General features: G+C 35.8%; 2 protein-coding genes across 4 annotated transcripts; both read right to left on the bottom strand.

Annotated features, from left to right (window-relative positions):
* Positions 1 to 2,223: 2,223 nt before the first annotated feature.
* Positions 2,224 to 7,549, bottom strand: LOC147305021 (taste receptor type 1 member 1-like). Its single transcript, XM_086276964.1, has 6 exons — positions 7,096 to 7,549; positions 6,525 to 6,819; positions 5,603 to 6,331; positions 5,148 to 5,354; positions 4,698 to 4,818; positions 2,224 to 3,844 (listed from the first exon to the last, which is right to left on the bottom strand). Exons 1-6 carry the CDS (start codon positions 7,275 to 7,277, stop codon positions 2,892 to 2,894), a joined length of 2,487 nt encoding a protein of 828 aa, XP_086133090.1. The 5' UTR covers positions 7,278 to 7,549; the 3' UTR covers positions 2,224 to 2,891.
* A 142-nt stretch (positions 7,550 to 7,691) lies between these two features.
* rer1 (retention in endoplasmic reticulum sorting receptor 1) lies at positions 7,692 to 15,215 on the bottom strand. Of its 3 annotated transcripts, XM_086276963.1 has the most exons (8): positions 15,073 to 15,215; positions 13,627 to 13,708; positions 13,235 to 13,339; positions 12,711 to 12,807; positions 11,905 to 11,983; positions 10,575 to 10,710; positions 9,575 to 9,629; positions 7,692 to 8,200 (listed from the first exon to the last, which is right to left on the bottom strand). In XM_086276963.1, exons 2-8 carry the CDS (start codon positions 13,705 to 13,707, stop codon positions 8,190 to 8,192), a joined length of 564 nt encoding a protein of 187 aa, XP_086133089.1. In that variant the 5' UTR covers position 13,708; positions 15,073 to 15,215; the 3' UTR covers positions 7,692 to 8,189. The 3 variants fall into 3 exon arrangements, with proteins under 3 accessions (XP_086133089.1, XP_086133087.1, XP_086133088.1); XM_086276961.1 differs by having other exon boundaries at positions 7,692 to 9,629; XM_086276962.1 differs by lacking the exon at positions 15,073 to 15,215 and adding an exon at positions 14,268 to 14,656 and having other exon boundaries at positions 7,692 to 9,629.
* Between the last annotated feature and the right edge of the window lie 19 nt (positions 15,216 to 15,234).

Below are 15,234 nucleotides of genomic sequence, written 5' to 3'. Positions count from 1 at the left end.
TTTAAGATACAGTAGTGATAAGTTTAGATTTAGATGTTCTGTCAATTCTGTTATAATCCTTCATTTACAATAAATTTTTGACTTTTCATGTTATGACATAAAACAAACAAAATAAAAACCAACTAATCTAATGGACCAGTTTTAGATTTTTATTGATTTGATGGGATGTTTCCAAAGGGTCGCGCCTATCTGTCTTTTAATGTTTTGTTTTATGTTTTCATTTATTTTATGTTTTTTAAGGTTAATAAAAAATTGCTAAAAGATTCAGTAAAGCCTTAACATTGTTTGCATTAAACTAATTCATTGTTTGGATTTTGAGAATATGGTTTCACTTCTTTATCAATCTGCAAACTGCCACTAATGAAAGAAAGCTCATGCTCAAACCATTATCTGCCCTGGTTTATTGATGAGTTTTGTTGTATTGCTAGTTCATTTTTCTCTCGCTCTCACAATGATGTGCGGTCATTCATTGACAAATGTACAAAGTAGAGAATGCCGCCGCCCGGTACACATTGCACCTGACCCCTATGGCGCCTCCTGCAGGAGGATAGGCCCATGTCCCTTTTTCAGGCTGTGCCCGGCCGGGTCCCAAGGACTAAGGCCCGGGCACCAGACACTCGCCCTCCCTGGGCCTGGCTCCAGGGCAGAGCCCCGGTAACACTATCCTGGGCAGGGTGAACTGTTCCCTTGATATTGTATTCATAGGGGTCTTCTGAACCTTTGTCTGGTTCCTCACCCAGGACAAAGCCAGTCTAACCACATCACTCATCAAAGTGACTTCAGTCTCACTGACCTCCCAGCTCATTGTTCCTTCAGTGGTGCTGGTTTCAGTCATTATGCAAATGTACTGTTTATAAGGTTGGGGAAACCTGCAGTCACCTGAGACTGAAGACGTCACTTGGATGAGTGATAAAATGTTTCTCCCACTGAAAACGCTATGTCCAGATGAACAGAATCAGCTTTTGGGGAGTTTTTCATCTGTCCATTCTGGTGCAAAAACAATAATGACATTTATGTTTTGTGAATTGATCTGTTTTAATACAACTTTGTAATGGGACTTGTGATCAAGGCCTTTGTTATAAGCCAGGCAGATATCAGTGTCTTTAATTTTCTTTATAAATAATTCTAGACCATTTCTCTCATAATCATCATCAGCATAAAGGAAGGCAACCCATTTCCAGTTGAACTCCCTCAAAATGCTAAAAATCAGGTCTGCTATGTCTTTATTGGGATGCATTGCTCTCAAGAAAGATGGAAAAATCTGTTTTCTTGAAAAAATTGAACTGGTAGCTTCATAACTGACCTGTTAAAGAAGTAAAAGAGAAATGTCAACATAATCAGTCACAGTAACATAAATCTATATTGTATAAGTCCCAACCACTGCTATCACTTCGGACAAATTCTTGTGTGGTTCTTCCAGAGGTCGGATTAAACCAACTATTAAAAAATAGGTTAAAAGCCCCTGGGAAATTGATAGTATCTGTGCAATGGTCAAATATTTCATAGCCAAGAGACACATTTGGTAGTATTGTTGATTTCTTCTGCAGAGAGATGAAGAAGAGTGATAAATTCAGTTTTAATACTTATTAAACACAGTAAATAATTGAAATTTTGGGCATCCCTCAACAGTTATGATCAATTAATATAGGAAGATGGCTGTAGTGAAAGATGTAGCTATACAAAGTGAACAAACTGGGTGGGTGGCTCCAGCAGATCCAGGCAACAACATTCGAGAACTCTGTGCCGAAGAGCGCAGGACTAGGAAGATACTGTGTAGGACCCTCAAGCTCCCAATCCTCTGATATAGGACCTGAGCCTGAAGGGTAGACCACCTGCAGGGCGGAGACTTTTTTTTTTTTTGTCCTGGTCCAGTCCTCCTTCTCTGCAGTGATGAATGTAATGTGTTACTGTAATCACATTTTTCAATAATATAGAAATGTAATGTGTTGTATTACTGTATTAAATTCAGTAATTACATTACAGTTACAATCAGGAGTTATGCGGACACTAGAATTACAAAGGATCCTAAATATCGGCACTCCAAGCTGACAGAAAGAAAAATCAAATAACATTTTTTCAACCTGTGCACTTAAGCTACAGTCAGTTGTTTTCAGTTCATGTGCAGGAGGAGGAAAATTGTAGAACAGTGATGAGGACAATACTTTTATTTTTATTTCACAAAAGGACAAGAGTACAATTATAAGTTGCAAACTTCATCCAAGAAAGAAACAACTGCATGAAACTGATAACTCAACTTCAGCTCTTTGCAAGATTTAAACAGAATTCTAGCACAAAGCTAGCCAAGAATCCAGAAAGATGTTAAAGCTGATTGCGTGGCAGCCCCAGCCCAGGAGCCAGAGCCTGATCTTTAACAGATAACAAAAGGCAGCGATGAGCAGTCAGGCTTGCAGCCTCCGTTTCTACCTGCTCATGTTTATACAGTAAAATTACTGAAATATTGAAGTGTAATAAATGCATTAAAAAAGGAAAAACAAGAACAAAAATAAAGAACAGTAGTGTCCACTGATGAACCAAACATTTAGACATAGGATACCTGTACATGATAAATTTATAAAATATTTTTAATGTAATCTCATTATCCTCCAACATCAAAATAAGTCAGTTCCTATTCCTATTATATGTTCAGGTATTTCTTTACCACTTATCTATTAAAGATCGATTAACTTAATTCTTTTCATGTTTTTAATGATATTTAATATAAACAAAATAATATTTGTTACACAAAACTTTTAAATATATATTTTAAAGACCAACATTTAGATCATTGTGTATGTGATGTGAAGTTATTCTTTGAAACAATCACCACCCTATCCTCTTTTAAAGAGGACCTATTATTACCAGAATACAGAGACTGAAATCCTCTGTCTATATCAACGAATATTTACTCGAGACATCTCCTGGTTAATTGATTTGGTATAACTCTGAATGAGACCATGGAAGTACTGCTGTGTGTTTTTGTGAGATTGAAAAATCACAATGTAACATTTGGGAAAGAAATACCACAGCAAAAAGCAGTAGAGACTGGAGAGCACTGCCAGGCTCTGCAGAGGCTGAATGTGCTTCCCATGATAAAGGATTCTCCCAGTGGCAAAGATGATCCAGGTGAGCATCAGCAGGAGGAGACAAAAGGTTATTGCTTTGGCTTCATTATAATTTTTTGGGAGGTCTTTTCCCATATAAGAGAAAACAAAGCAAAGAGCACACAATGATAAAGGTAAAACCAGAGAAGCAGATGCTGCTTTAAAATCAGTCTCACAGTAAAGTATAATTTTTCTTGAGTTCCAAGACATGTCAATGTTAGGTCTTGGGGGGGCATATGTAAAGTTAATAAGAAGAAAGATTGCCTGGGTCACAAACACCACAGCAATGAACATCCACTGCCCGTGATATTTCATCCACCAGCTGTACAGCACTGGGAACTTGGTAGCTGTTTTGAAAATGCACACAATTAGAAATGCACGTACAACAAAGCATGCTAAGCAAATGGTGAAGAATAAAAAAAATGGTAAATATCTTAAGATACAAAAAGCATCTGTTGGTTTGCCAAAATAAAAAAATACACTAAGACTAGACAGACTGAGACAACCTAGAATCAGAAAGCACATTGGTCCTCCAGCAGATTTGACAACAGGTGTGTCGTAGTTAAGGGCAAAGAGAACAGACAAGGCCAGTGAGATGAACACCAAGATGAAGGCACCAACCATGATCCCTATAGCCCAAATGTCTGTAAATGGTGTATACTCCACCACCCGCAGACTGCATGATGTACTTCCTTCTTCAGACCATTCTGTGTCTTTACAGGTGATGCACTTGGAGGGATTGTCTGTTTCACAAGAGAGATGGGCAGAAAAGAAGCATATGGTCATCTTTAAAGTAGACCCATGATACCTTTCTCCATTGAGAGTTCATACATGTATGTTTGTGTTTGTATTTAAACACACAATTATTAGTCATTTAGTTAGTCATTAGTCGTCAGTAGTCAGTTATCAGTAGTCGCAAGCACAAGATTTTGTAAAGTTCAGACTGATCAACTTGTAAGCACAGCTTATGATTGAAAAACTAGATCTACTATTGTGCCCTTAAATAAGCAAATATTTAACGTATTGTTTAACAAATGTTTATTTCTTCTGATGTTTGTCCCATCCATTGTCATGTTACAGTTCTCATGACCTCCGTGGTGGCAAGCGGTAGAAAAGGTGTCCATCGGCACAAAATTTTAGTTATGGAAATTATATGTGGTACAGCCAATCAGAAAGCAGGCTTAGAGGAAGAGATAACATCATATTGTTGATGAACTGAGCCGTACCAACATTCAAGCAAAGATTGTGAACCATGCAAAATTGCTTTAAAAATAACAAGAATTTAAAAATTAAAGCTTCAAAGGTGTTTATGTCTGTTTTAAACTACAAACATTTGACCTGTGATACACTATGCTCTCTAAAGATCTTCCTTCACGTTAAACCTGCCCTGTACTTTACAGTTTGCACCTTAGTGTAAATCTATCACGACTAATAATTGGCTGCTTTTATATGAGCGGTGACTGGAACAAAAATGGAAGACTATGGCTTAGTCTATATGAAGACAATAATAGTCTTTAAAAAGCATAACTTTAACTTCCATTACAAGTGACAGCACTACTTTCACTCTTTTTCTACTGTCATTCAAAAACAGTTTACCTGTGCTGTTGATATAAGTCCCACGTGGACAAATTGTGCAACTGAAGCAACACTTGTGGATTCCAAGTTGTGTTTTCTTGTAACCTATTTTACATTCTTCAGAACACACTGAAGTTGGTACCTACACAAGAATATTGGGTGTAAAAAGGTCAGAAGAAGATACTGCACTTCCGTACCATTTACTGTAACGGTAAATTACGGGGAAAGTACCAGTCATTAAATATATTCACACAGGTTTTTTGAATTTCTAAAATTGTTTTGTAACATGTAAAAGTATTTGCCTGTTATATCTAGACAGCCATGCAAATCACCTTATGAACACCTACAACTGGTAGCTGCCGTGTGCGTATATCTAGGTAGAAGTCTAAAAAACTAAATTGCTAAAACTTAATTTTATTATTAATCTTTGTGTTGAAAAAACAAATAAAATAACTTATTACTACTACGTACTTGTGCACTTGTATGCCACTGAATTTTGGTGTCGTTGATGAAGAAATGGAATGATGGATGACAAGTATAATAGCCCACTTCCTGCACATCACCACTGGGGCCCCAAAAAACGACTGAGTGGGATCCAAACATGGGGTCACCATTCTCATCAAACTGAATGGTTTGGTTTAAAAGGGTAAAATTTGTCTTCCTCAACTCTGTAAGAACCTGATGTTGGAACACAACAGTAACACTGAGTTCACAATGACTGAGGTTTGGACAAACACAATTTGCTTAACCTAATAATTCTGTCGTTTTTATTATTATTAGGTTTAACTAACTCTGAGATTCCAGTTAGCTTATCACATACTTCATATACACTATCACTGGTTTTACTACGGATAAGAACAATTATTCACTCTTAGATCATTTTCAAAAAGTAAAGTGAGAAATGATCAAATAATTAGAATGCTTACCATATGGGGGTAGACTGTAATACTGTCTTTACATCCATCAGCTCCACATTGTAACATATTGTGTAAGGCATGAGCAATGGAATACACGGCAGAATAAACAGGAAAAGAGAACGATGGATCTGCATCAATGATTTCCTCAGCAGTCAGGCTACTGCAGTTGCAAACCTGATTACAAAACTTCTGTTGCTCTGCATTTTCACAGTGGTTCTTGGCCTTGAAAGAATGAATGAACTCACTAAAACCAGGTATTGACATCTTAGGCTGAGCAACCCCAAGTACAGTGCCAATATTTTTGCTTCCTTGTATCTGGTCTATTATTTTTTTGTTTAGGGACCATGTATCAGTTGCTATCCACACCTTGTTTGTAACATTTTGTCTTTTTACTGACTCCATGAGTTCTTCAACAGTCCATTCAGGTGCAAAAACAATAATGATATTAATGTTTTTTGCATCAATCTGTCTAAACATTAGACTGTAATCTGTATCTTGATCAAGGCCTTTGCTATATGCAAGGCAGATGTCAGTCTCATTAATTGCTTTTAAAAACAAGTCCAGGCCATCTGTTCCATAATCATTATTAACATAAAGAAAAGCAACCCATTTCCAGTTGAATCGCTTGACAATACTAACAATGCCTTTTATGACCTCTTCATTGGGATGCACTGTTCTTAAGAAAGAGGGAAAGGTCTGTTTTCTTGAAAAGATTGAACTGGAAGCTCCATAACTGACCTGTTAAGAGCAACAGAGAAAATGTCATTGTGATCATTAACAATAACCAATCATTTATACTCCTGAAACTTGTATTATTTTAAACATGGAAAACATCATTTCTTGATTTAACTTTTGTAAAGACTATTTTTTAATAAAAAAATATTGATCTGGTTTAAAAAATGTCAAAGTACATAAGGGCTCATAGGTTTACCATTGGAATGAGATTCATCATGAACAGTGGGGCTACAGCTCGTGCCTGAGGGCTTGTATAGGTCCCGACCACTGCTATCACTTTGGATAAATTGTGTGGTTCTTCCAGAGGGCGCATAAAGCCATTATCAGAGATTAGGTTTAAAGGTCCTGGGAAACTCACAAAATCTGTGCAGTGGTCAAAGATTTCATAGCCAAGTGACACATTTGGCAGTAGCTTGGTAGAATTGTTGATTTCTTCTACAGAGAATCTCATCATTTGAAACCTTCGATAACTGGACAGAATAAAAGGTGCACTGTGGGCAGATGAAGGACAGTAATAAATTCCGTTGCAATGCTTGTAGTAAATATGTGCAATTTTGGACATCCCTAAATAATTATGATAATCTAAAATAGGATTTCTAGCTAAATGACCATGTCAGCAGTGCTGACTTTAAAAAATAAATATTAATAACACAGCAATTCATTTCACTGGTTTAAGATTTCTATTACCAGTTTAACCAGCGTCAAGTAAACTTTTTCTGTTTTTATTAGTTTTATCACAAGAAAGTACCCAACAGAGTTTAACTAACCTGGAGCAGTCAATGGCTTCTGGTCTTTGATGAAGAAGACAGTCATTCAGCTGATGAATATTAAAAAGTCCACCTATCAAATAATCTCCTTCCACCCAAAACTCAGATGTTGAAACAGTGTATTGAGCCAAAGCATGTAGAAAACACCCCAGTATACAGTGATAGACAACAATGCTCTTCATTCTCAAAACAAGAAGTATTTACCAGTCTACGGTGAGCCTTAACACTCTGTCTGATGTTATGAGCCGCTGGTAATGCTGGAGCCTCTGAGGAATATCTATCATTGAAGGATTCACAAATCAGTATGCAAAGATCAGCAGCTAAATGGCAACTTTGTCTCATTAATCTGATAATGCTGGACACAACTCAAAAGATAACAATGAATTTCCTTATTTTATAGAGGTGACCAAATATATTCAGATTCCAGTCATATGTGCCATTAACTTAAAAAAGAAAAAAATTACAAAGAAAGAGCTGTACAAAAATACATTTTGATTACGATAAACAGAAATGCACTGGACCTCTCCAACTGTCTTTAGTTGCAAGGCTACCCTTTTCCATGAATACTTATAAAATATGAAGCCAAGATTCAAATGCACTGTTCAAAGGGACACAGCCTCTTTAATAGCATTTGGAGTGAAAAAATTACACTTAAGTTATTAAAATCAAGTTTCTGTTTGTAACTGTAGCACAAGAAAATAACATGCAATTCCATGAAAAACATTTAATTTATCAGATCTGGAACCCAATTTAGCAGTTTTACTTCCATAAACTTCAACTGAAATAGTTTTTCACACTCAAACAGTATGGTGGTGGATGAAAAAAAAAAAAATCTTAAAAAAAAAAAATTATATTTTAAAATATATATATTTATATACACACAAACCCAGACAACCCTTTGAAGCACAAACTTTTTACAGGAAATTTTTTGATCCCTTACTACAGTGCTGATCAACGTTTAATAATCACAGATTTGCAGCATTTTGAAAAAAAAAAAAAAAAAAAAAAAAAAAATCAACTGGTTCATAGAAAAGTATGTGATCGCCACCCACTTCATCCATTTCTTTTAATAAAAGCTCTCAATCTCTGTTTTCTTATGTTTCCTCTGAAAAAGAAAGAGAACAACAGTTTGCTTGGAATGACTACATTTACCACAACTCTTAAAAGATTTTACACAGAATGTGAAAGACAACAACAGCCAGTCTACAAATTCCAAATGAGCCTCAGTCTTTGAAACAAAGATTGCTAAATATTTCAAAGAGATGGGGTCATTGAAATAAACTTGCTTGATTGACTGCTCTCAAATAAGCCACATTATGAATTTATCTGGAATACTGGTTATGCACTTTAGGACACATTAGGTTTTGAATAAATACCCACTTAACGGTCTAAAAATCTGAGGTAAAGCAAATTCATTGACTTGCCATTTCATGTTAATTGCTCAGTCACCCAATTTATCTCCCTGGGGTAATTACACCCAAAATGATTTCCATCCCAGTTTCCCAGTAGTTAAACTCTACGAAGGCGGAAAAGTAGAAATAAGTGATTTAAGAATGACTGCAGACTACAGGCAACTACGTTATCTGGGATTAGTGACACTCTCCTTGAATTACAAAATTATACAGGGTAGCTAACAAATCAAATGGACAATCAAAGTTTTTAAACATTGTGCTGGCTGGATGTAATTCATTTTATAGATTAACAGGAAGTTTTTTGTTTTTTTTTTTTGGGGGGGGGGGGGGGCCTTCATGAAAGAATATTCACGTAAAAAGCAGCCAATTTTTCCAGGTATCTTTATTTAGAACAAAGGACAAGCGCCAGAGATATTTAAGTCAGAGCAGCAGGATATTCTCATCACGAAGATGAAAATTTTTAATTTGAAGACTCTTGCATTTCCATCTGATATCACGTTAACAACTTTATCATATTTTTGTAAATGAGAAATTACATGAATTAAAAGTTAGTGAATTTTAGAGAGGGGGTGTACTGGAATAAACCAGTGGAAACAAAGCATAACAAAACAACAACAAACAAAAAAAAAAATCACTCATTTTACTGCAAATTTCTTTCAGTTTTGATGTCTTTACTGTTACTCTTTAGGGTTAGAAAGGCAAAAGGTAGCACTTAGTCCTAACTATTACTGAGTAACTGCAGATCAATCCTTGAAAAACAAAACAAAAAAAAGCCCCCAAAAAGCAAACAAACAGAAAAAAACCCTCATTAGACAAAGGGAGTAGTTTAGATTTTTAGACTAATTTGATCCATGCTGCTCGTATCCTCATCCAACACTGAGAACACTGTGGATCAAAACTTGTATTTTTCATGTTTTCATGTTACTGTTCAACTGACAAAAAGAAAATGCATCTCTAACCCTCATCATTCCCCAATGGCTGTGGCCAATAAATTTTAAATGCAACAAAGAGGAAGGGAGAGTGGGAGTTTTTTTAACTAGCAAAAGCTTTCCCTGTGTCTTCCTTGCCTTTGTATGTCCTCTTCCCATGTGTGAAGGGTAGGTATCTGTACTTGACCATATGCTAGAAAAGACAAGGAAGTAAAAAGGAGAGTTAGCAACACTTACTTTAAGGCTTGTGCATACACTTTTAGTGACTTAGCATATTTTACAACACATTCAGAATCACAATATAAACTGCACTGCAGATAACAACAATGACACCCTTTTCATACAATAAAGGTCCTTCAATAAAATATAAGGTTAAACCTGTGGCTCTGTCTAACCCAAAAGCAATTTGTGGACTGCAATGTTTTTATTGCACTGTAGGCACTTTCAGACCAAACTGTCATAGGGACACTGGGCAACTCACTCTTGAACAACATATCTTCAGGAACAGTAAGATTCTAACAGTAAGACTCTAACAGTAAGATTTAGTTATGCAACAGCAGGGAAGCAGTTGGTGTAGGACTATTGTTCAATATTGTTAACTGAGTTCAAAGAACTGTAATAGTCCTGTCCTTGCTTGCTGTATGTATATAAAAAAAAATGCAAGTAACCTTGGGGTGTGTGAAATGATTGTTTACAATGGCTACTCCTCTGAGATTAAAAAAACAAACAAAATCCAGCTATGTAGGCTCTAACACAATGACTTAATTGATTTATGACATAGTATGATATCATATCTTGATATAGTATCTTTATTACTAGGTGATTTTTTTTTTTAAATTAAATACAATTATACTCTAAGATAAATGCTAAACAGACATTTATGAGTTGTGCTTTAGGCATCATTACCTTCTAATTAATGAGTTCCAGTGACTTTGGCTTCTCAGTTAGACATACTTATTGTCACAATATGTTTCAAAATACATCATGATGTCACTGGTCGGAATACTTAACTCAAGGTTTCAAATAGGGACTATGGATGATGAAAACATTCCTCCAGACCCAAAGCACCCTATTACTGTTAATCTAATGCAGCTATGATCAATATGTACTAAGCAAAGAGATGTATGTTTGTACTTACTTTAATCTGCCTCTTCATGGTGATGCAAAAGAGCATGATGAAGTACATTACAAGTATAGGCCAGAATACTGGCACATTGAAGGCATCAAAAAATGTGCAAATCATGGCGATGACGATGCCTTTTGTCGCTGAATGCCTGAAAAGAAAAGTAAACACACAGTCAGAGTCAAAGTGTTATCTTAAGCAACAAGAACAAGGAGTCCATGTACAGCCGTGTACAGAAGAACAAGATTATGTAAGTTATAAAGAGAAAGAGAATGTCTGCATATAGAGTAGACAGAGCGCTAAAACTTTTATCTGGTTAGGCTTTTGCATTTTAAAATGTTTCGTTTGAAACTAGACCGCAGGCTTGAGATTCTTTTAAGAGTAAAACAGAGTGAGACCTTTCTAATAAATAGGTCCAACACAGACTCTCTTGAGAACTGACCAGCTACATGTACTTTAATTGTATTCCACAGTATCTAAGATAATTTGTACTGATGTATTTGTTTGTTTTCTGCCTAAATCTTTTACACAGTACTAAATCACTAGGTACGGTTGGAGATTAACAAAGAGAAGGTAGTGGAAAATGCAACAAAGTGTAGTCTGACACAAATTTGAGTAGAAATCAGAAAGATGTTCTTAGCAAGACGTAATAAAATATAAGACTTAAAATCTTTAGTTTAGTCAGCAACCCTCCAAACAACAAATGAACAAATAATTTAATCCTGTAATTGTTATATCCCAATATCCACTTAACATGGGTAAGCATGTTACATTGAAAGTCAAATTGTTTTTAATCAAGCAGATAAACATGCAAAGGGAACAAAGATGATATTTTCATGCATCAGGTACATATCTGATATAAAGAAAAAGATATCAAGCAAATGTGTGTTTTCCCCCCTTTCTTCTTTAGTATATAAGAGAACACAGTATTTGTAAATGCAAATAAGATTCAAGGCCTAACACATAATTTGAAATTGGTACAGCACAGAATGGCAGAAATCGATGCTAAGTTAAGCTACCAGCAGGTGGTGAGTAAAATTTATTGCTGCTGTGAAAATAAATTAAGTTGTGGTTTTAAAAATCTGAAGAAAATGTTTGTATTTAAACTATTTTTGGAAGTCAAGGTTACAGACACAATCTTTATGTCAATGAAGTAGAAATTAATTTGAGACAATGAGGTCAAATCAAAATAAACAAAAATGACTCAAACTCTGTGTCTTTAGTTTCACCCTAAAATGCTACACCCATTTCTAAAGGAGCTTTGCTTAATATAATCTTTCAGCACACAGGTTGTTCTAAAGAAAATAATTTGCAATTTCCCTGGGTGACCATGTTGAACTCTCACCAGAATTTGAATTCAGGCAACCTCCTGATGAAAGGGCGGAACTCCTCGTTCTGCTTGGTGGGAAGGGATGGGCCCTCATCTGTAGATAATATAGGTTACTAGTTGAGTTATCCCATAACAGCAACAAGAACATCAACAACAACAACGTACACTTTAGAAATAGGACAATTTCAGTTACATACAGTAAAAATGGCTAATTCATATATTTTTTGGGAACAGTCACAACTGTACACATTCCATTCAAGGAGGTCACTTGCTCATAAACAGAGTGCTACTATAAAACCACATTTGGCTGCTCCACGCCAACTGTGCATGGTATAAAATATAAATAGTAGGAGAGCAAGAATAAATAACAGACGACAGGAATATATGCAAAACAGAAGGAAGACACACAATAGAAAGGCACGGATGAGAGAACATTTTGCAAAGTGCCTAAGAGTAGTAGTAATAGATGGCACAAAGGAAGAAACTGTTTGTGGGACTTTGTTGTCTACTGAGATGCAGTGCCCTTTCTGTATCTATATGGACTCAAGCATTTCAGTTTTGAGATACGTACTTGTAAATATGCAAGTGTACAGTAATAATCTATTGTTCCAGTAACTATTTTAAAATCTTTCATAATAAATTGAAAGTTATATTAGAAAATTCTCAGAAAAAAAAAACCCAGATTGGGCAATTGCTGGCTTAGACTTTTGATTAGATGCAAGTACTAAGGTCTAAATGAACAGTTTAGTAATACTCCATGAGGTAGCCTACTTCCATGTTCACATCACAAACACTACTTTAATGAGACCGAGTTGACTAACCTTCTTCAAGCAGTGAGGGATCCACTTTTGGCGACAGAAAAGCAATGAACAGGTTGAGATGGTAGATTCCCAAAGCATATGTTACTATATACCAACCCTGAAAAGGAGCATCAGAAAATAACCTTATTAAAGGACATCTTTGCTAGAGTCAGTCAAAACACATCAGTCAAGACATATAAGAACTTTATGATATAAACACCTAACGAATAGAGCAATATCCCAGTCAAAACAAGACAATAAAGGCAGAGAGATTTACTATGAAATGCATTATTTTACTTTTAATGAATAATAGCAAAATGAAATAACCTTGATCTGAAAGTAAGATACAATTGGTTAAAAACTACTAGAGGTGAATGAGGATTTCAAACCCTCTTTATAAAGAGTTGGCATTTTAAACTTGATAAAGATAGTATTTATTATAGGCCAAGCAAAAAATTTAAGTATTTAGAATTCCTCATTAACATTTTTAACTTGGCTGACTAATTGCAAATAAATCTGAAAAACACACAGAAATACACAATTACCTGTAGTAGATACACTCTGATCATGTAGACAAGAGTAAGTAGTAGAGTTCCTGCCCACCGCATTGCATAGAATGGTGTTGACTTGTCTAGCCATGACTGATAGACCTGTGACAAAAAGAAACCAGAATAAACATTGCAGAGGTGCTGAAAAACATGAAGTTCATATTTATCTGTTGTGAACATCAGTTCTGACGTACTTATATTTGCAAGTCAGTTTTAAAAATGTCTCTACTGAGATTTGGCTCAATGAATGCTAATGTTTAAAATGGTAAGTCTTTGTTTAATGACTTGGTTCAAAAAGGCATTTTAAAAAGACAGAATTTTCACAATCGGTGTATCCCTAAATTTAAACCTATTTAAAAGAATATGATATTCTTGATCTCACACATTACCTGTCCAACTCGTGTGAAAAAGGCAGCCACAACAGAAGTTTTCCCATGGATTGACTCCCCAGCACTGTCCCCTTCTGACATTCTTATTGGAAGGACAAAAAGATTTTGATTAGTGGCGTATGAACTTAATCTACTTTAATAAGAGTACTGCACAATACTCTTATTCAGCATGACCATGTCTACCAACGGCCCCAGTTGAAGATACAAAATGGAGGTGATAAATTGACAAATGACAAACTCTTCTGTGCCCATTTTGTCTTAAAGGATTTGGAAATAAATACCCAGTAAAACGAAAATTTGTGAACGATTTTACCAAGAACTGCACATTTTGGAACACACGTTTCGTTTCAGTTTGTGTAATATATACTCTGTAAACTGTGATACAAGTAAATACAATAGACATAGGCTGTCCGGAAAGACCTGTATCTGCGAGGTGCATATGTCCAGAAGAGGGGTTAATCAGAGTGATCAGATAACTATCAAGGCGCAAATAGTCAAGGTGACAAAATCTTTGTAATTTTCTTTAAATAAACAATTTAAATATGTATCTCTGTAAATTAAATCTAACCCTAGGTCCTTTAATAGAATTTTAATTGATTAGCTGATCATAAATATTCTCGGTGCGCTTGTCGGTTACTCACCAAAACAACATTTATATCCACTGTAGCCTAGGTTGATTGCTTAGATAACTACGCATTACGCGTTAGGACATTTAATGATTTGCTATTTTTATTTTAATGGGGAAAAGAACAGGACCGTGACGAGCTGTGGTTGTGCCTGGTTAGCATTAGCTGCATAACTAGCTCACAGCTTAAGGAAGGCAGGATAACATCTAGGAAGCAATATCTACCAAAATAGGCTCATTTGCAAAATGGAAAATAACTACGATGTGCACTACAACTTCAATAAGTTGTACTAGAGGTATTACTTTATCTTATATTATTTTAAATTCTTCGCGTTAGCTTAGAAATTAGCCCCGAAAGCGGTCCTAGCCGTCGAAACGTACACTACCTTTGGCCCCAGTTAACGTTTGTATGGGTGATGTAGTTTTGTTCAGCTTCATTTGACCCCCTTCAGCCGTTAGAATGAAAGTATTAGACTACATTTCCCACAACTCCAATTGGGCACATGTAAAAGTATGTAAAAAATAATTTGTAGTTTATTATTGACTACTCCTAGATTGCAAGAATTGGTTTGTGTTCACATTTAAACTACAACACCCAGCAAGGGCTTCACAAAATTGACAACTCACTTCCGGTGCTACGTTGCCAACAGTTTCACAGCTAGCTAGCACAGTTAAAATATAACCATTCTATACTAAACACCTCCATATTCAGTGAATGATGCAATCACAATCAATGTTGATTCTTCGATTCAATACCTCTTTGTGTCTCTCAGCTGTATTAGCAGTTACAGCGAAAATTGTCAATGGCAGTTCTTTCTTACCTGATACGGCCGCTGTGACACTACCCGGCTCTACCTAGCTAGCTAAACTAGCCACTTCTCGTGTAAACTGCTGTGTACACGTCAATACTTCCGCGAGGATACCACAGGCTGAGTAGCAGAAATCCGACCACCTCGATTCGCTATGACTCTTCAGACCTCAAC

Source organism: Aulonocara sp. 'chitande type north' Nkhata Bay, linkage group LG20 (genome assembly GCF_057382095.1).
Source record: "Aulonocara sp. 'chitande type north' Nkhata Bay isolate Kocher_YH1m ecotype deep benthic linkage group LG20, A_spYH_male_GT1.1, whole genome shotgun sequence".
NCBI lineage: Eukaryota > Metazoa > Chordata > Actinopteri > Cichliformes > Cichlidae > Aulonocara > Aulonocara sp. 'chitande type north' Nkhata Bay.
The sequence above is the reverse complement of the archived record's forward strand: the minus strand, read 5'-3'. Positions and strand labels throughout refer to the sequence as shown.

What these genes read in the sequence shown, in the direction of transcription:
- rer1 (XM_086276961.1), bottom strand. Translation starts at nt 13,707, where the DNA reads ATGTCAGAAGGGGACAGTGCTGGGGAGTCAATCCATGGGAAAACTTCT. An exon ending in TCAGAGTGTATCTACTACAG is followed by an intron (nt 12,808 to 13,234) that starts GTAATTGTGTAT and finishes GCTCCTTTTCAG; the next exon opens with GGTTGGTATATAGTAACATA. An exon ending in TCCCTCACTGCTTGAAGAAG is followed by an intron (nt 11,984 to 12,710) that starts GTTAGTCAACTC and finishes TATTATCTACAG; the next exon opens with ATGAGGGCCCATCCCTTCCC.
- LOC147305021 (XM_086276964.1), bottom strand. Translation starts at nt 7,277, where the DNA reads ATGAAGAGCATTGTTGTCTATCACTGTATACTGGGGTGTTTTCTACAT. An exon ending in TGATGAATCTCATTCCAATG is followed by an intron (nt 6,332 to 6,524) that starts GTAAACCTATGA and finishes TGCTCTTAACAG; the next exon opens with GTCAGTTATGGAGCTTCCAG. An exon ending in TTACAGTCTACCCCCATATG is followed by an intron (nt 5,355 to 5,602) that starts GTAAGCATTCTA and finishes TTCCAACATCAG; the next exon opens with GTTCTTACAGAGTTGAGGAA.